Here is a 21,026-nt window from a genome sequence, read left to right on the forward strand (position 1 = left end):
TATAAGTCGTGAGTGGTCTTGAATGAATCAGAACAATCTAAGCTTTCCAACAATGTACGGCATGAGTATATATGTTTAAGGGTTGGTGTTTAAAACATTCAGAAGAACGTGTGGCTACCTCCTAACATCCGTCCCGTCCCGTGAACGGAACAGCGTGCGTTAAGAGGTTAATGATCAAATATCAAAATCCGAATAGCGTCAGAAAGTCAACCCACTCTCCACATTTCCATTGCTACCGTTTTGATACTTCATGGTACACAAACAAATAGCATCTCATATGAAAGCTAAGACCCTGGCGAGTTCAACAGTACCACTATTATTGCGCTAAAAACTCAGTGAACCAGCAGCATACAAAGGTAAACAACCACTTATTTACAGCGACTAACAGATATTCTGTCTTACCTTTGAAGTTTTGTGATGAAAAGTTGTACTTGAGAGCAAAAAAACGCTGGTTTTAGTAAGTCCAACACGGCTCTGCTTGTTTACAACTCCATTTCACCCAGTGGCAGCCTACAGTAGCTGCACCGGAACAACAGGCAACCCTGGCAACCCGCAATTCCGGCCGCTAATTGGCTGGTACAATGTACACAGAACGTGTCAGAACGTCATTGTCGAACCCGTCAAAAAATGTTAAAAATATTAATTCAGACTAAATTTTTTTTTTATGGAAAAGCAATACTTTCATTCTGTACCCCTCAAAACGCCCCGTGGCTGTATTATTTTTAAAAAATATATAGCTTTTAATAAATATTCTACATATTCAACCTTTAATGTTAACACTGACACCAAATTGATAAAATCTGGTATTTAATGGGTTAAAAAACGGTTCAACCTGTCATCTGCTGTTCCAAAAGGATGAAAACACCACAGCCCTGCGCTAATTTTAAAATATATGGTCAACTATTGAGACAGTTTTAGCTATATTTTAGCTAACCAAAACTATTTTGATACTCTCCTCAAAAAAATTCTGTCTGACATTTTCAACAAATCATCACAACAAATACAGCAAATTAACAAGCGGAGGAAAAAAACATTATTAATGATAAAAAAATACTCCCCTACTCCCCTTACAACCCTAGAGTGGAGGGAGAGGAAGAGCATTCCTCTGTCTCTGATGTTAGTAAATTAGCATTTTGGACAAATATTTTGAATTATGTTCATGAGAAGTTACTAAAAGTCCTGAAAAGCTCCTCAAGACAGATTATTGTTGCTAAAGATTCAACTAGTGCCTCAAGTCAAGATAACAGATCTTCTTTGAATAATTACACAGTTTTTAAGTAAAATAGTTTTTCTTGAATGCTCAGTTTTTCAAAGTGAAATACCCTCAGTGTAATTCTCCCGTCCCACCAGGAAGAGATGCTGTTTAGACAGCTGTCACTCTCTCCTCTCTCCACTCCAACTTTCCAAAGTATGGGACATGCAGAGTCTAAGTGGACTAAATGAGTGTCACCAGGTCCTAATGGCATTAGGCGCTGTTGTAATTCACTGAAACTGATTATATTAGAGGGAGGACATGATGCTCTCACGATGTCCTGCTAACAAAGCCTGCCTTTAGGCCACAGCTACTCTTACGGCAAACAAGAAGAGAGAGATGGAGTAAGGGGAAAAGAGGCAAGAAATGCAAATATGACTTAACAAAGCAGCTAATGTGAAACTTTTCTGAAAGGGGGGATGTGTGGTGTATACTGTTTGCATTTTCAACCTCAGCATGAGTCAGTGCATGTTTATCTGCATATATAGCATGTAAACTAACTGTATCTGTAAAAACACACTTAATTTTGTTATTGAATGCAGATTTGTACTCACCACCCAGCCTCTCTGATTTGAAAACAACACACTGAATACATTAATGTTAATATTGTTGTGTCTTATTGATGTGTGTAAGACTTAATAATATACCATAACCTGTTCTCCCTGGGCTATTTATCAAAAAGTACAAAAAACTAGACAGAAAGAGAACAGCAAATATTTATGAACGTCTAGTTAAGTAGATAACATTTTATTTTCCCAAAAAAGCTGACTTTGTGTGCACCAACATGCCCAAATTACATTCTGCTGGGTACATGTTCAAAGCACATATAAGCACAGAAACACAGACTTGCTGCCACTCTGTGTTTTTGTCAGGTTTTCTGCTTGTATCTCTTCCTTTTTTGTCCACTGCATCTCTCCTTCTCTGTACTTTGGGTAGTATTAAATATTTAACACCCATCTCTTGAACCAGGCTGAGATGTGTAAGCTGACGGGCCACGTGTCCTGGCATGAAAGGAAGAGAGTGGGATTCGCCAGATTACTCTCTCAAAGGCCCTGTCGAGTGATGAGTAGCTCAATTTAAAAGAGATGAGTTTTTTAGCTTGGAACCACCTGGGAATTACTGCACAATGTTTGAGTTTGGAAAGGTGTGTGTATGGGAAAGAAAGATGAAGACAAGAAGAGAGGAAGGTGGTTGAGAAAACAGCAATATATGGAAAGAAAATAGTAACATATGGAAAAGCAGAGTTTCAGCAGACATGTAACATGTAAGTGTTTCTCATTTGCCTTGCCACGTATATGAACCCCAATGACAATAGCCAGACACAGTATTGATTGTCTGTGTAGGCTGGAAAGAATTAGGTGGGGTGTAGTTTATTATACATGTGCAACATTGACCACCTGACCTTTCTGAATATGCTTTGCAGATCTTGATTGATTTAGCATGAAAACACCCGCAAGAGTTGACCACCTTTTCATACTTACTTAAAGGCTGCACTGATATATATTGGACTGATAAATTAATTGATTATTTTGGCCACTTTGGGTTGTGGAGCAAGCTCTAAATGCATTCCTGGCATATTATCACAGATTAAAATTATAAGTGTGTTATAACAAAACATGGCCTTATTACACATCCAACAGTAAATGAGCAAAAACTACATTCATTTGGAGTTGTGTTAGGAACATACCTCCAATATTCGCTCTTCCTTACCGGTTACTGAGGGAATTATCTGGCTAGACTTTCTACTTTGTTTATCAGCTGGTTGCTAACTTTTTCTGTCAAACAAAGTTGATAAAAGCAGTTAGACCGAACCAAAATGATGAAGTTGTATGCAAGGCTGTAAAAGGAAGTATAAAGTATAGTATATAGCTATATAGTATAAAGCTCCATGGAGTTAAGAGGCACTAAGGTGGTTACTGATAGGAATTATGTACTTTCAGATTCACACTCTAAAGCAACAAAGGGTACATTCTCCTATAACCTCAGTCAGTTTGGACTGCACAGCGCTGATTCTTCCATTAGTGCTCCTTTGTTTGGCTTTGGTCATGTTGAACAGGAAGCAGCTTGTGGATTCCCCCTGCACGAATTTCATTCAGACCTCTTCAGTGTTCATGAGGGTAGTTTGACAGAGTTGTCTTTTCAATGTTCCCGCATGCATGAAGTTACACAAAGCTTCTAAAGGCTACATATGTTCAACGATTCATCAATTCTCACTTGATGGCTGAAATAAAGAAACTCAGAGCCGAGCACAATCTTCCTCTTTCATTTATCAATTTAATCAAAATCAGCTGTTGAATTCCTATGAGTTACTTAGATACAATGAATCTCACAAGAGTGTCGGTGAGTTAATGATGTACTGAAATCCATTTTAGTGTTTTAGTCCAACTGAATTTCTTTTGTCTGCTATAGTATCTGCACACATTTATCACATGTCCTGTGTCCTGTGAAAAAAGAAATCAGGAAATAAAAGGGGAAAAATGAATTAAGTTGATTTTGTTCCATCCATCAAACACAACCCACAACCAACATTAGCATTCTGGCTAGAGTCTCCTTCTTCTGTAACTTAGAAACATGAACACACATCTTGTCCTGCAGCTTAACTTTTTGCACAAGCCACCAAACAAAGATAAAAGTACATTGCTAATATCAGTTAGCAGGCTAATTTGCTGCCCAGATGCAAGATATTAAACAGCATGTTAACATACCAGCATATGTCACGGCAGTCCATTTAGATGCTGGTGTGGTCCTTACTCTTCAATACCAAAGATAAAAACACATTGTCTTCCGATGGTTCACTGCCTGACCCAGAAAGAAGGAAGTTTATTTCCTTTGGCTTTTGTTCCCGACCAGGATTCAGTCTGCCAGCTGCTGTCAATCAAACACAGACACCGATAGCTGCAATCATAAAGAAAGATTTCTAATAATTCCCCAAATACTTTCTTTTTTTCTTTTAATATAGAGCTGTTGACAACTAATAAATAAATGTTGACTAATAAACAAAAAAAAATAAAATAATAAATAATAATAAATAAATAAATAATAAAATGTATGTATTTATATATTTTGTTTAGGCTCTTGAAACCCTCCATATCGTATCTTCATATCATCGTTGTATCGTGACAATATGACTTATGGAAACATTTTTACAAATTCTGTCTTTGTTCTTCATTGAGGTTTTTGTGTTTCAAGAGTGTAACTGTATCCTTATGTACCAACCCAGTGATGGTCTGTCTGTCTCTTGCAAAATAGCTCACTGTTTATGAGACTGAGCAGTTTTTGTTATCAATTTACCTCAAGAATTTTCTCCAAAATATGTTGCAGTGAAACCAACTGAAGACATGAATGTACGATCATTTTAACCCAATGTCAGAAGTGAACAAAAGGATCCACACTTCAGAATAGTGTAGTAATGATTGTCTTAGTTCACTCAGGTTTAGGTACGCTGTACTGTACATGTTCAAGTGTTTAAACTTTGATGTATTTCTTTAAATTTTAAAGTGACCATAGTGAATTTTCACAGCAGTTGTAGCTTCTGACTCTAAGATGTTTTGACATAAACAGGCAAAGAAAAGAATTGGATAGACTTTGGATAAATAATTTATTACCTGTCAAAAATACAAAGGTTAGACAAAAGACGGTTAATGAAAAAGATTAATGAAAAAGAATTTACAAACTTTGCTAAAACAACACAGTTTCATGTCTACGGTTTCTCTGTGGGTGACCTTCAAAATATGACCACTGCCTCACACTTTTGTGTGTGTTGGCATAGTTTAGCAATCTGCCTTATATTTGAGCAAAGATGGTGTAACCTTTTTCTTTTAGTGTTGTTTTCTCAATTTGCTTTTAAAGCAGTGATGAATACATGTACAAATGTTTGTTAAACCTTTATTGTAGCTGGTAAATGCTGTTAATTGCCCTCCGGTTTAATATGACCCACATTGGTATCAGTTAATTATAGTTTTATGACTTTGTATATCCCCCTTGGAAGTCACCATTTATAATGAGGGATATTAAAGATTGTTTGCTCATGGCATCGTAGTTACAATCAGCTGCACTGATTATCTGCTTTCACCCCTCTGAGTCTGTGATGATGGCACTGCAGACGACTGACCCTGTTTACATGACTCCATGAGAGTGTTAACAACACATTAACTTCCACATAAATGGAAAAGGCGGAAATGTAAATAAAGCTTTCCCATTATAGCCATTAACCTACAATACGGACAACATCACTGACACAACAAGAGTGAATGAGGCACAATGAGTGCATGCTAATTAATTAGACTGCTCTCTCTCTCTCGCTCTCTCTCTCTCTTTCTCTCTCTCTCTCTCTCTCTCGCTCTCTCTCTCTCTGTGTGTGTGTGTGTTGTGTGTGTGTGTGTGTGTGTCTGAGAGAGAGCGCGAGAGACAGAGAGAGAGAGAGAGAGAGGCAGTGAGTGTGTGTATGCATCTGCTTATAAACCCATTAAAACAATCAATACTGAAGCGATCGCTTGGAGCAAAAGATTTGTGTTAATCATTATCTCTTAAACACCCTCAGTGTGATGCGATGCACTTACATGTTGGACATAGACACACGTTTGTCTTTATATCCTTTTGAGGACTCTTGTTGACAAAATACATTCCCTAGCCCCTGACCCTAAACCTTAGCCATCACAACTTATCCGAAACTGAACTTAAACCCAATTCTAACCTCAACCTTAATACCAAGTCTTAACCCTCAAACTGCCCTTTGAAGCCAAAATGTCCTCACAATGCTGGTTTTCAAATGAAATTGGTCCTCTCAAAGATAAAAAGACATGCACACACACACACACACACACACACACACACACACACACACACACACACACACACACACACACACACACACACACAGAGAGGCACTTTCAAACACACAGAATTGATTGTACGTGTGTGTGCAGGAGGGAAGGATGATCGTATTTCGTTGACCCAGGCAGCCACCCAGCCAAACCAGGGACTCTGTTTCACTGAGGCAAACTTTTGGAAACATCCAAAAGACACAGAAGACTGGGTGAGGTCTTGCTTGTTGATTGATTTTAATATAATGAGTGTAAATGTTTTGTGGTAGTCACAGTACTGACAAATCAAATCTTTCAGCATTTCAGATCAGTTTTCATTGGAGCAATATGATTTTTTTTTATCAAAGTAAACATCCCTATGCAGAGTGTTGACAGCATGTTTTGTGGATTAGCCAGACCAGAGGAAAAAAATGTTGAGTTCAGCTAAATTTGAATATTATTTTTCATTTGACTCAAGCCACTTTGGAGATCCCCTGACTTCTCCAGCACCAACAGCAGTTCAGCTTTATTGTCTTTATACAGTACAGAACAACACAATGAAATACATGCTTCTTGGTGGTGGCAGCAAAAACAAGCTGTCAACACAGCATTGACGTATCACCTTTTAAAGATGCCCACCAGACAAATTTCAAGACATGTAGAAATACAGTGCTTATAGTTAGGGCTCTTAGAGCTCTTAGCTTATGCTGCTATAGACTTAGACTGCCGGGGGATTCCCATGATACACTGAGCTCCTCTCTCCTCCTCCCTCTCTCTCTCTGTCCATCCATCTATATCCATTAACATTCATGTTCTATTAATTGCATTCAATAACCTTCTCAACTCCAACCAGTCGAGGCAGATGGCCGCCCACTCTGAGTCTGGTTCCGAGGTTTCTTACTGTTAAAAGGAAGTTTTTTCTTGCCACTGTTGCTCATGTGGGAATGTTGGGTCTCTTTAAAGTTAAAACCTGAAGAGTTCGGTTTAGAACCTGCTCTATGTGTAAAGTGCCTTGAGGTAACTCTGTTGTGATTTGGCGCTATACAAATAAAGATTGATTGATTGATTGCTTTGACTAATAATTTGTGTCCGAAATACCCCCCCCCCCCTCCAGTGACCACCTTAAAATCATTGAAACTCCTTCTTCCTCATTAAAAAGATTTGTCTATAAATACTCAAATGTTTTTCATTTCAAAAGTTTAACTGCTGGACACAACATGTCCACCTTACTGTAAACTCCATTCCTCTAATACAACATTATGATCTATTGTGTCCTTTTTTTGTCCGTGTTTGTGCACTGAAGGCTTCAAGTTTCCTCATCACACTTGTTTAAGTTGCATACTGGACCATGACTGGCTTAAAAAATGTGATATATGTATACGTCTTAGACTCAGAGAAACTTTCTACTTTAGGCAGATTGATGTAAAAACTGTACACAAATCATTCTGCTCAGTGAAGCGCAAACATCCAACTGAAGGAATAAGAAGAAAAACAGATTTTTGACTAGAGGGGGGACTTTATGTCGATATGGAAAATTCTTAAGCAAAAATTAGCCTGTTTACTCCATCCGACACACATGGACTGACATTATCATTGTTTTGGAGTCGTGTTTCTGGCCCCCCAATGAATACAAGTCCAACATCCAATCACCTTTTTGGTGCGTGTTTGGTCTCGACTACCTCCTGATGGAAATATCAGGCTTTTTAGCCACTAAAAGCTCAATTATGTTCACCAGCTGTGGCTTAGACTTAGGTCTTCTGGTGCTGTATGTATGGGTTTCATCATAGCTGCCTGCCACAGCTGAAAACAAGTGATGAGAGCAGTAAGACTGAAGCAATGTGGGTGGGAAATCCAAAACAATGAGCTAAAATGCTCCATGGACCTGAGAGGAACTGTAGAGTTCTTTATATTTTTGTGTAAATTGGGAACTAGACTGCTTGTCTGTAGTGTTTAGGATAGTTTAGATTGGTCAGAGTGATACACCACACAGTGAAGTGATGTATTAAGTTTGTTTTCGGTGTTCAGGCACTACTTTCCCTGTTGAGCAGACATTAAAAGTACACTGGATGTTCTCTGAAGAAGCTGTACCCTGTGCTGTTTCTTAACCACTGCCTAAAATAGATTTAAGTAAGTTAATGCTAATATAAACCAGTGTTGCACTATTTACTACTACTTTATACCATTGTTAATATAACAATACTGATTATGACTGCTTTAACTCCTAAAATAATCCTTATTTTAAATTTTGATCCAGAAAAGCCTTAAAAACATGTGGACCAACCTAAACCTCTTCACTTGTCCTCATATATGTTTTTTTATTTTTTGTTTGTTTGTTTTTGGACATTTTGCTCACATGGAAGTGCATCAACACACATATCACTGCTCTGCGCTGCTCTCCAGCTCAGTTCATGCTGTCGAAGGGAAATCTGGAGTTTAACTGCCTCCTCTCCCTCCTGATTCAGCTATTTAACTCTCACATGATTTGACGTGATTTGTTATGAGAATTTAATTTGATGTCAGTTGGGGAGATCTTGAACCGTTCAGGCTGAGATTGATGTGCAATATAAATGTCCCCCCACCCCCTGCTGTTTTGGCTTTTTTTTACTCCCTTACATCCAGCTGGCAGGTCGAGCCACATTTGTTCTGGTGACTTTTGTGTGTGTGTGCGTGTGTGTGTATTTGCCATGTGTGTGTATGTGTTGACATTCCATATGTGCAGACGTCCATGACATTCCTGGCTCTGTAACGAACACATCATTTCCACCCTGCAGAGTCCATAAACCTCACAGAGAAATGCTCCTCATATCAGTCAGAATAAACAATCCTCAGAAAAGATTCAAGAGTAATTTGGGGCTGTGTGTTTGATGAGAGGTTTGTGTCTAAGTTGTGTACATGTTGTGGTTGGAAAAAACCTGCAAGATGAAGGAAATGTGTAAACAGAGAGATTTAGGAGCTATTATAATTATAGTGGCACTGTTGGTCTGTAATACAATAGTTATATTTTGAATTTCTTACAACTGCACTTCTAACCTCAGATATAATTTTGTCTCCCAAAGATTCTTCCTTTTGTTTATTATGTGTTATGCAAATCTTAATAACACCCTGAAGGAGGAGGACAGCTGGATAGTGTGTAAAATTGCTATCATATTCTGCAATTTAAACACAAATTATTTTTTAATAATTTGACATCAACATGTATGTAACCACACAGACCTATAAATGTACATATATGAGTGTGTGAAAAACAAAATCAAAAACATGGGGAAAAAAGAGAAATAAGTGCAACTGTTAAATCAGTCACACAAAGACACTAAAAGAGAAAGAAAAGTACACATTTTTGGAGTGTAATCTTCTAAATGACAGGATAACTGAGTCAGATACCATGTTTTTTACAATATATTCTACAATTCTTTGACAATGTTCCCATCTTCTTACTTTTTATCCTCTCTCTCCAAGTTATTTTTCAAAGAGCTCATGCACTCTGATGTGGACCTGTGAAGCCCGCAGAGATTTGGAGATTTGATCTGAGATTTGAAATGGCCAACATTGTTCAAAATGATACATTTCTAAAAATGTTTGGCATGAGTTGTTCTCAGCAGGAAGGCTCTTGTGTCATTTCACTTTCTTTCAGTGCTGAATTTTGCCAGAAACAAAAAGATCATAAATTACCTCAGAACAAGTGATCTCCAGACTCCACTTTAACTGGAGCGAGAGCCTGAAGACGAACTACTTGTGCTAACTTATCACCGCACTCATCCATCACCCTCCAATACACAGCAGACAATGAAATATGAATTACGGCATTGCACGGTCATTAATAACAGCAGCTATGGCATTACTGTCAGACCCATGTGGAAAACTCAGCCAGTGCAGGTTCTCAGCTCAGAGGAGCTGGGTGACACTCATTGTTTCTTCTTTGACCCTCCTTTTCCTCCCCACTATGCCTCCTGACATGAAGCTGACACAGTGAGACATGCCGTCCTCAAGCTCCACACTCTTGGTGTATCTAGCTGGTCCTGTCAGATTAAACAGCTACTGTAGACGAAGTATGTACATCCCCATGGATTTATTTCCTGTCTTGTCACCATGTCTGTCATGGTGATGCAAATACTGTAGGTGAAGTCCAAGGGGAGGAGATATCCATAGGGAATGGTGAAAGCCTGTTGAAATTATTCTTTAAAGCTACTTCATAGAGCTCATATAGAAAAAAAACCCTTGAATGTACAGTTTCTAGTCACCTTTCTTGGCTCCAGCTCATGAAGCTCCTGCTCTGTGGATATGACACCAAACATAATGAGTTTATTGGACTGTGTAGTGTGTTCTGTGTTGCATTAACAATTGTGTCAGTGATTCCCAACTGACCCTAAACAAGAGGTAAGAGTTATATTCTGGCTCTGTCAAAACTTTAACAAAACTGTCTACCAGCACCTTTAAAGCTCACTAATGAATAGGTTGTGCACCTTTGGGGTCTTGTTGTAATAGTGAGATTATCTGTTTTTTTTCTTTTTTTTCTTCTTTTTTTGTGGATTAAACAAAGATAATACTTCTTATTTAATGAGCATAGAGGTGCTGGTAGGATGAGGCTAAGTCCACACGTACCAAAACGATCTTTTCCCCCTCCGTTTTCCCTGGCATCGTTTCAAGAATATTTGTGTACAAACGGATCCATCTCAACACGACTCAACACGCTACTTCATATTCCAGGCCTATAGGCGGCGCTGTTTCAGTTTCAGAAATTCACCAAAAACGGAGAGGAAGAGGCGGAGCATGTGCATAAAGCTTGAGCGCTGTTTACAAATCGGCAGTAGAAGAGGTGGAAGGCTAAGCTCGAGGGGTGTGGCGATGACATCATCGAAACGCAGGTATGCGTCTTCACCATCCAAACGAACACTCAAGGGCTGCGTTTGCGAATTTTTTCACCCTGGGACCAGGTTTCAGAAAGCTTCGTTTTCAGGCAATGCGTTTACAGTATTCGTTTGGAGGATCGACCAAAACTGTTTTCCCCTGTTTTCATTATTTATGCCAGCGTCCAAAAAGGACAGCTGTTTTCCCCTGTTTTCATTCTTTATACCACGCTAAGCTAACCACCACCTGGCTGTAGCTTCATATTTAGTGTAGAGGGTAATCAATCTTATGTAACCCTTGGCAAGAAAGCCAATGAACATATTTCCCAAAATGTCAAACTGAAAATGAGAGTTTCGGAAAACAATCTATCACAAAGCAGAGAAGTTGAAAAAGATTTTCAAAAGTAATGGTTGAAACAACTCGTTTCTAATGCAATCTTGACCAAACATCAAAAAAGATAGACCAATCATGGCTAAACTCGGACAGTAACTCCAGCAATTGTAGTAAGACACTTTTATATCATATAATATTATAATATCAATTGGAACATGGCAATGAGAATGTTCGCTTGTCTGATAGGGCTTTGGGTTTGAATCTGTCCCTTCTCACATCCATAAAATAGGAAAAGGACAGGAGTGTGACAAAAGTAATTTTTTTGACAATAAACTTCAGCTACCACACACTTAGCATTTTTTATGGTTTTCGGGTCAAAACATCTACCCAGGGAAAATATGACCATTTCAATATGCAGTTAGGATCTGCTTCTTTTTAAAATACAGAGAAGAGACCCAAAGACAGATGCTGAAACAACAAGCAAAGTTTCAGTTAAACATTTCTCATCTTCTCTGCTAGTTGTTAGCACTTCAGTGTTTTGATTTCTAATGAAATGGTCTTTGTCTGTTGTATCAGGCACAGTTTCTGTATGATTGTTGATCCTTGCTGCCAGCTGTTCATGAGTAAATATTTGGAATATTAACACAGATGATACAGCTTAAAGTATTTTGTTGCTGTCTGATTAAAATTATGGGAGATATAAAAGTGGGTAGCCTGAAAAACAACTTTTGGTTTTGAGAGGAAAGCAGTAAAAGAAATGCAGTTTTAAACAGGCATGCCCATTACCTGCCTGAAACACTAGCATGGTATAGGACACAAGACAGTTTCTTATATCTTCAAGTAATTTGTGTAACCTTGAATATACGTGTGTTACACTCAAAAATGTACCAATACAGCAATGTAAAAATACTCAATTACATGTAAACGTCCTGCATGAAATAACTGATATATTATTATACATGTCATCATTAGATTATTAATGCTGAAGCATCAGTGTTTAAGCAGCATGTTACTGTTGTAGCTGTTGGAGGTGGAACTAGTTTCAACTACTTTATATACAGTTAGCTAGTTTAGTCCAATGGTTTCCAACCTAGGGGTCAGACCCCTGCAAAGGGTCACCAAATAATTCTGAGGGACCGTGAGATGATTAATGGGAGAGGAAAGAAGAAAAAACAAAGTTCTGATACATAAATCTGTTTTCAGTTTTTGGGCTTTTTCTCTATCTCTGTTTTTTTGTAACATATTTGATCATTCCAACATTTATTGAAATGAAACCATGTGAGAAGTTAAGAGATAAAAAGAAAAAAAAATCACTGTTTGGTGGGGCTGCTAACAATGCATAGACATTTGAAATATCACCCGACTACACATTTTTGTAAGAGGTTAAAAGACAAACAGGTTTTAAAACACTGGTTTCATCTTTAACAATGTGTTGTATTTTAAAAGCTTCTTTTATTATCCATTGTGTCAGATCTTCAATTTAAGGAAAGTAACTAAAGCTGTCAAATAAATAGTTTTCAAGGTTTTCAAGGGATTCATCCAGTATGAATAGAAAAGTCAATCCATGAGAAAGTAAATCCATCGCATTAAATACAATGCATGAATTTATTCCATTATATGAAATACATGGAACGAGTCCAACCCGTGCTGTGTCAATTCAGATTTAAAACATAAATTCGTATTTGCCCGGCAGGTTTCTCTGTAATACGCAGTCTTTGTTGACTCTGGAGAATTCGCCGCAGCAGCATCAGATTTTTGCTGCTTCTGCTCTGTTCAAAAGCCAAATCCTGGAGAAGAGAGGTTGGCAAGGTGAAGGGCACCTAGGTCGCTCTTTCAGCTTGCATTCAGCGCCATCGTTATATTCCCATTACCTCATCGCTTCCTTTAATGGATAGAAAACAAACAGTCAGCATTTCTGAAGAAGTTGTGCTGCACTCCTTTGGCTCCTCTGTTCATGAAAGCTGGATACTTCTGCTCTATTAGATAATAGATTTAGAAGAGAGCACTTGTGGAAATACACATGGAAGACAAAACCAATGAACTGATAAATGCATTATTTAAACAGAAAAGTGCAAACAAAAGAAAAACATTATTCAATAGTGTGTGTTGTATTTCATTTAAGAATTACAAGCTCTGTTCAAACTGGCTAGATCTAATTACATGTTTATGAACTAAACTGTGTTAGTTTTTCCAGCAGTGGCCAAATTGTTAACATCTTTTTCTTCTTAGCTGTTTGTCTTCAGTCATTAAAACACATTGGGTGAACACAGTTTAATGGCCATTAATAAATCAATAGTGTCTCTTGTGATGAAACCTTAGGCTCACATTGCAGCCTTCTGGAGCTTTTCTGATGTTTTTATGATGCAGTGGTTGAGATATTGATGGCGTCTATGTTTTCTTGAAACCATTTCTGTTTTGAATCTGTTTTGTATCATGCTTCTGCACTGATCCTGAACACACCAGCTGCTTGTAACATATTTATATTGTACTTTCAGTCACCGTCCCATGGGTTTCTGACACACACCCTTTAAAAAAAAAAAGAGGATTTCTTCATGTGTTCGCCCTTTTGAGGTAATGAAAGCGCAGAAACTCTTAAACAAAGTCTCATATTTCATGTTATGTTATGTTGTTATATTTTTAGTAATTACTGAAATATCTAAAATATCTAAAATTTATTTAAAATGATAAATCTTTACAAATACACACTCTCTAAGGCCTACAAACATATGGTACTTTGAACTAAATGCTAATGTCAACACGCTAATATGCTCACAATGTCAGAACTAACATGCAGATGCTAAGCAGATATAACGTTGACCATCTCAGTTTAGCACGTTACTAACATTTGCAGTACAGCTGTTTGTCACTATTTGAGCTCACTAGGACAACAGCTCAACAAACTCTGTATGATTCATTATCTGGAGATCACACATGTCTGTACAAAATTTCATAATATTGAAAATTTGGTTTGGTGGCCAAAATTTCACAGATAGCTTGGCTCGAATCATTTATCAGAGTATTGAATACGATACATTTTGCACATTTCAAATGTTTTCATGCTTCAAATCTAGACTTCAATCAATTATTCTTAAATACATTTGTTTTTCACACATTTCCTGCCACTGAGGTAGAAAAGCATTGGGTCTTGTATTGCACAGCTAAAGCCACACTGGTGTGCTAATAGGAGCTGTGAAGCGCCTGTATGGCTTCCCATTGACGTTTTAATGGAGCTGTTTGTTGCAAATTGCAGAGGCTCTAACAGGTCGGTGAGCTTATTTGACTTGTTTTTAATTATGGCAATTATGTAGAAGGCTGACTGTGAATAGCAGCGAGTTTCCTATTGATCATGATCCACATTGTCAGTTTGTGAGTCTGGTAAACAGGAGATACTAGTTTCAGATCTATAAAGAGGCTAAAAGAAGAAAAAATACAACCAGAATCCTTGACAAAAATAAGTGTTTATTTACAGAGTCTGTGAGAAACAGCAGAACATATGAACATATCATGATTACTTGTTAATTATTCAAATGCAATGCGATAAAAGTTGAAATAATAAACAAATGCATGCTGTATAATGATGTATTGTCATTGTAGTGTGACATCTTGACCTGATGTTTTTCAAGCTGAAATTATTATTGCGTTCAGAGGTGAATTAGAAAATAAAAACAATTTTCTATTCACTACAAACAAAACTGTTGTACTGTCAAAAATACTAGATAGACTGTATGTATGATGTAAGTATGAGTCATATCATTTATGTTTGCTGCTGTATATGAATGTGATGTACATAAGGTCAAATGATGTCAAATAAAGTAGACTAAATGAAGACAAAACGAACAACAGAGTGTACATGATAGAAAAACATGAAGCGTTTGAGTGCAGGATGGTTAATTAGATTTAAATTAGGTGTGTGGCTGCAGGTGTGGCCATCACAACAACTTTATCTGTTTGTCAGCTGTACTCTCAGAGTACACATCATGTCTAGACATAACACATCCCCATCAGGTCACTTACACACTGCAGCAAACATTTATTGCAGGTCAAAAGATGTGTAGATGTCAAGGTTGAAACTGGGTTCAATTTGGTTGAAACATTGTTGTTTGTTGCTTTGTGCTTTATAACCACCGTTGCTTCTTTAACAGTAGAGACAGCCTTTTTTCCAGTGAAATGTATCAAATTGTCCTATTCTGATGATTAGGAAAAGCACATCACTGCCTTTTTTATATTTTTATAAAAGCTGTTCACCATCACAGTAAAGAAAGTCTTTAGGTCTCTTTTGAATAACTATATTTCAAAGTGAAGCAGGCCCAAACTACACACACATCCACTGAAATGGTCAAATTTTAGATAGACTAAATGCTTATTATGTGTTTGCTAAGGTTTTTTTTTAAGTCTCTATCCTGTAAGCACAGCAGGTTTACATAACACTCCCTTTGTAACAATCCCGTCTTTTTCCTATTTGATGAGTGTTAGATAAAGTGAGATAACACCACTCAGAATGTCTTGTGGTTAAGACTAAGTTGGTGCAGTGATATGCAGGACTTTAAGGGCCCGAAACAAAATATCTAAATACGTGAATGATTATATAATTAAATGCTTAAATAAATGAATAGTTATATAATGATAATTTATACATTTGTATATTTATTAATTCGTGCACTAATTAATTAATATTATTTAATTACACATTTATTTATATTTTTATAATTTTACTGTTCATTTATCAGTCGTGTGACTTGTTGCAGTGAAATAAATCAATTAGTCAACTTCCACCATACAACACCCACACACTACACCTACACTCATCCACCCCCTACACGACTGACTTTACAGACGCATCCTACTCATGTGTCATTTTTCGTTAACGTTGATTACTTTGTATTTACATTTACTTTTTCTTTGATTACCCGAGTGACTCCCCTTTTTATTGCCACAGTCTAGAGCCAGGCTGTGTGTCATATCCTCTGAACTCTTGTCTGTCTCATGACAGTGGCTCCAGTCTGCCTTCTAGCTTCAGCATGGAAGGTTTGCTTTGAAACAGGCGTAGACCCATGTTATTGGTCCATGTTAGCAGTAACAGCTGCCTCTGTGACTCATACAAGATTGGTGTTCAAATGGAAAACAATATAAGCACTAGAAACTACAACAGACAGTGTGGTAGAAAGCCAGTCTGAGTTAGCAGCTGTTTAAGTAATGGAAAGTTTGCATAAATAATTTCATGTGGTTGCATTCATGTGAGTGCATGATGATCATTAGGATGTTTTGGTGTCATCTCCAGCACTTGGCATCCTACGCACAGTGTGTGATACATGTGTACATAGTGGCAGCACTGACATAATGTTGAATATAGCTGCAATTAAACCACAATCCACTGGTTTATATTGGGAAATTAAGCCACAGATGATAGAAACTGCTCTTCATCACTGAAGAGAATCCCAGATGGGTCCTTTGCAGGTTTTAACAAAACACTCAAGTTACCCAGCACTCTTCAGTCTGTCAGCATCACCTCTGTCACTGTCTCTCATTATTCTTCAGCTCCTTAATTAACTCATGGACCATGCTGTTTTCCACTCTGCAGTCTATTTTATGTAAGGCAGGCTGTATTCAAGTGGGCACTTGCAATTTGAAGTGAGATCCGGCCTAAGACCAGTAAAGCTGCTGGTTTGGGCTCTTGCTGAAGTCTATAAGCCCTGTCCCTGCCGTTTAGAGCAGTCGTAAACAGTACTCCGTGGCTCCTGTAACACAGTGGAGTTGTCTTTATCATCACAAACAGGAGAAAGGTTCATCTAACTAAATGTTTAGCTCCAGTTTAGTTGTACAAGTTGGCATAATCAATAACAAAATATTTGCGTGACTTTTCATTGGCATTACTCAGGTTTTGACTTTTTATGTGACAAATGGTCACCTGAGGTGGAAAGATAAGATTGGACAAGGGCCAAAATATACAAATGACATCACAAAATACAATATGTAGTAAAGGTATAATTTTTTTTCAACATGCAGAAGCCACTATATTGCTTAACCACTCTGTTCTTCCCTCATCAAACTATATAAGCCTGGATCATCGGAAGGTGAGAAACTCATATATGGTGTCATGATCCTTTTTCCTCTTAACCTGCTGCCACTCCCAGAGTGGCTCTTCCCCTCCCTCCTTGCTGTGTGTGTGATTGTCTGCAGGTTTGCCGGAGTCAAAGCAGAGACACAACAGCTGTACCTCATCTTAGTAATCAAATCCTCTACAAATACTCAGCCTTGCCACTTCCACTCTGCCACATTGAAGACTCTGCGACCCACCAGTGTTACAATGCTTGGAGCCAATGTTTGCTAAGTTTTGCTATTTAGCATTTGGTTCTTGTTGCCTATTTTTTGAGTGTTCATCCTGTTTTCTTGTTCCCTGCAGTTCCATCTGCCCTGGCTCTTGTCCCTGTCTCCTGTCCCTCATCTCGTCCCAGCAGTCCCATCTGTTCAGTCTCCTGTCCTTAATCTCGTCCCCGCATTCTTGTCTACTCTGTCTTCGGTCTATGTCTTTTGTCCCTTGTCTCATCAGCCCTGCTTCCCTGCTCTTCCAAGCTTCCAAACCCCAGCCCCGGTTCCCCAGCTACCAGTCAGCGCTTCCCCAGGCATGCATTCCCTTTCCTCCAATTAATAAAATAAAAGCTGCGTTCCTACAAGAGCGCCATCTTCTTGCCTGTGCCTGCACTTGGGTTCACCTGCTCAGCCCCACATAACACATTGATTGAATTATCATCACTGAGAAACAATGTAAACTACAACTGTTGACATTTTTATTGTTCATAAACCTTTCAGATATAAAACTCAGAAAATGGTGAAAACTGTCCATCATAACAGGTCCTTTTCATTGAGGACATATGTAGGCTTAATTCCATGTAGCTGCTTCAGTTCAGGGTCTTGGTATTGTGCATCATCACTGTCATGGCTTACTGGTACACTTGAATAGAACAGAGCCATTGTTAATATCATTACTAAAAACATTAACATTAAGGTGTTACTAATAACCTATTAGTATTGGTTCTTTTCAAAAATTCCTTTCCAAAATTAGACTGGAAATAAGTGATGAACTGAACTTAACTCAACCAACATACTTGATTAAAGAAGTAACTGACAGTTGGGAGGGTCCCATTTTACCTACTAATTTTGGCCTCTGCTTTGTGGAGAAAGCATGCAAATGTCCTGTTGAACTGGCCAAAAACAAAATCCCTACAGATGTTGGAGGGATCTGATGGAGAGAACATATTTCAGTTCTTGAGGGATAAAAGAAGTGTGTTATTTATTATGACAATGAATGCAAAGTTGCTGTTTGATTAGAATTGTCAATAAAGGGCATTTCAAATTAAACTTACATGCACAGGAATGAATATTGAGTCTCTAAAATGTAGGCCAAAGAATCTGATTATGTCTGGTTTATGTCTAGATTTTCTAATATAATGTGACTGTGGTTACTGTTTTGTCTGACAGCACAAAACTCAATATATATTGTCCCTGCAGGAAGAGTTTTTTTTATCTATATGTATGTGTTGATATGAACTGATTAGAATATTTTATGCTGTTTCAGATTACGATTCTTTTCCCTACAGCGGCAGTGTTGCTCTACCTGGAATGTTATTACTGGAAAATAAAAACACACAATAACCAGGTCAGCATGTTAAATATTTCAAATGGAATGTGGATATACAGTATCTGATAGAAGGAGAGGAGATGTTTTCTCCTGTGAACAAAATGTTTTTGAATTGAATTGTGTATTATTTGATGGATATGCACAGGGAGTCATGCTTGGAGAGACAGTTTAGTCTGCTGGGAATTGTGGTGTACAGTAATCACAGGTAATAACAACATATGCCAACTAAAGCTCTCTCCACTAGTCTCTTATGCTTAGTGATGGATTGTTTCATGCATCTCATGTCTGTGCCAAGACCTCCTCCTACTGTATAATATCCAGTAGAAATGGAGATTTGAGCTAAGGTTAATACTTGGCAGCAGACAGGAATATATCTTCAAACTAGGACAACAACTATCTCTGGAAATGCTCAAACACTAGAGATGTGTCTGTGTAAAAAGAGGAACATTAGTTTGTCTCTGACTGATCCAAGGTTAAGGTTTCATTCTATGTAAATTGAAACCTGTTCTCTGGCAGTCTGATTCATTACAACTACTGTGAGGATTGATACTACTCTAATATCTGTCTGAAGCTACAAGCAACCAGTTGTCTTAGCTTAGCATTAAGACTGAAAACAGGGGGAAACTGCTAGCCATGTATGAAGGGGAAAAAAAGTCTGACCAGCACTTCTAACACGTTGTATCTGAAAGTATGAAAACACAAATTTGTCACGTTAAATAGCAGCAGTAGAAGAATTATTCAGATCCTTTCTTTCAATAAAAGTACCAATACAGCAAAGTAAAAACACACATACACACTTGTGCATAGTCCTGCATAAAATTCCTACTCAACAAGAAGTACATAAATATTATATAAGTACAGCAAAATGTAGTTAAAACATCATTAGATTATTAATACAGAAGCCTCAGTGTCAGCAACATGTTACTGTTGTAGCTGCTGGAGGTGGAGCTGGTTTCAACTCTGAGTGGTCATAAGATGATTAATGGGAAAGGAAAGAAGAAAAAACAAAGTTCTGTTACATAAATCTTTTTTCAGTTTTTGTTTTCCTCTTTGTGTATGGGTGAAACATTGAATAATTTTGAACATTTATTGAAATGAAACCATGTGAGAAGTTTAGAGATAAAAATCACTATTTGGTGGATCTATCTATCTATCTATCTATCTATCTATCTATCTATCTATCTATCTATCTATCTATTTATCTATCTATTTATCTATCTATCTATCTATCTATCTATCTATCTATCTATCTATCTATCTATCTATCTATCTATCTATCTATCTATCTATCTATCTATCTATCTATCTATCTATCTATCTATCTATCTATCTATCTATCTATCTATCTATCAGGAGAGACCAGAGAATTGAGTAAAATACTGTTTATTATGCAGATGATATTAATGATTAGGTATTGTCAAAGTCTCTCTGGCGCTTGGACTCTGCAGGGAGAATTGTCATCTTGAGGCTGAAACTGATTGGGCTGATGAAGTTGAAGTGATGCATTGAGGAATCTGAAGACTGGGTGGTGATGGGGAGGTGGTGGCTCGCACAAATCAGCATCAAGAAAGCACCTGAGCAGAGAGGGAGAACATTTAAAAAGACAGCTGCAATATGATAGGCTAACAATGAAGGTGTGTCACCGTGCTATTGGTTAGGCTTGACCAGGTGATGTGAACAGCTGATGTGTCAATTGATGATCCAGAAATAAACAGCAAGTAAGATATGAGCTTTGACAGAGATCACTATGAGCTGTGAGACGGATCAGGATGACTGAAGAATGAGAAATAAAACTAAATATACATAAAGTTGGTCTTCCTGTCTGAACTTTCGCTATCTATCTATCTATCTATCTATCTATCTATCTATCTATATATCTATCTATATATCTATCTATCTATCTATCTATCTATACATAGTAGAAAGTGCAATATTTCGCTATAAAATGTAGTAGAGTCGGAGTGAAGTGGAACTACTCAAGTAACTTATAAGTACCTAAAAATTGTCAGAAGTACAACGAACTACAGGAACACATGAAACATGAGTTAAACCTTTGCCAAGAGACTATTTAGCAGAGCTGGCTAGATCATACGTAGGAACTTCCCCTTCCTGTTCAGCCATACTGGGACTCATGAAGCCATCAGCTGTTTCTGATGGT

The 21,026-nt window shown here is 37.7% G+C and overlaps 1 protein-coding gene across 1 annotated transcript in view; it reads left to right on the forward strand.

Moving 5' to 3' along the window:
- Nucleotides 1–9,994: 9,994 nt before the first annotated feature.
- Nucleotides 9,995–21,026, forward strand: part of ltk (leukocyte receptor tyrosine kinase) — a 75,379-nt gene continuing 64,347 nt past the window's right edge. Inside the window, exons 1-4 of the mRNA XM_053335149.1 lie at nt 9,995–10,020; nt 17,410–17,528; nt 17,633–17,695; nt 17,780–17,852. Of these exons, the coding sequence (XP_053191124.1) occupies nt 9,995–10,020; nt 17,410–17,528; nt 17,633–17,695; nt 17,780–17,852 (281 nt within the window). The remainder of the gene's footprint in view (nt 10,021–17,409; nt 17,529–17,632; nt 17,696–17,779; nt 17,853–21,026) is intronic.

This window comes from Scomber japonicus, chromosome 16 (assembly GCF_027409825.1).
Source record: "Scomber japonicus isolate fScoJap1 chromosome 16, fScoJap1.pri, whole genome shotgun sequence".
NCBI classification, from domain to species: Eukaryota; Metazoa; Chordata; class Actinopteri; order Scombriformes; family Scombridae; genus Scomber; species Scomber japonicus.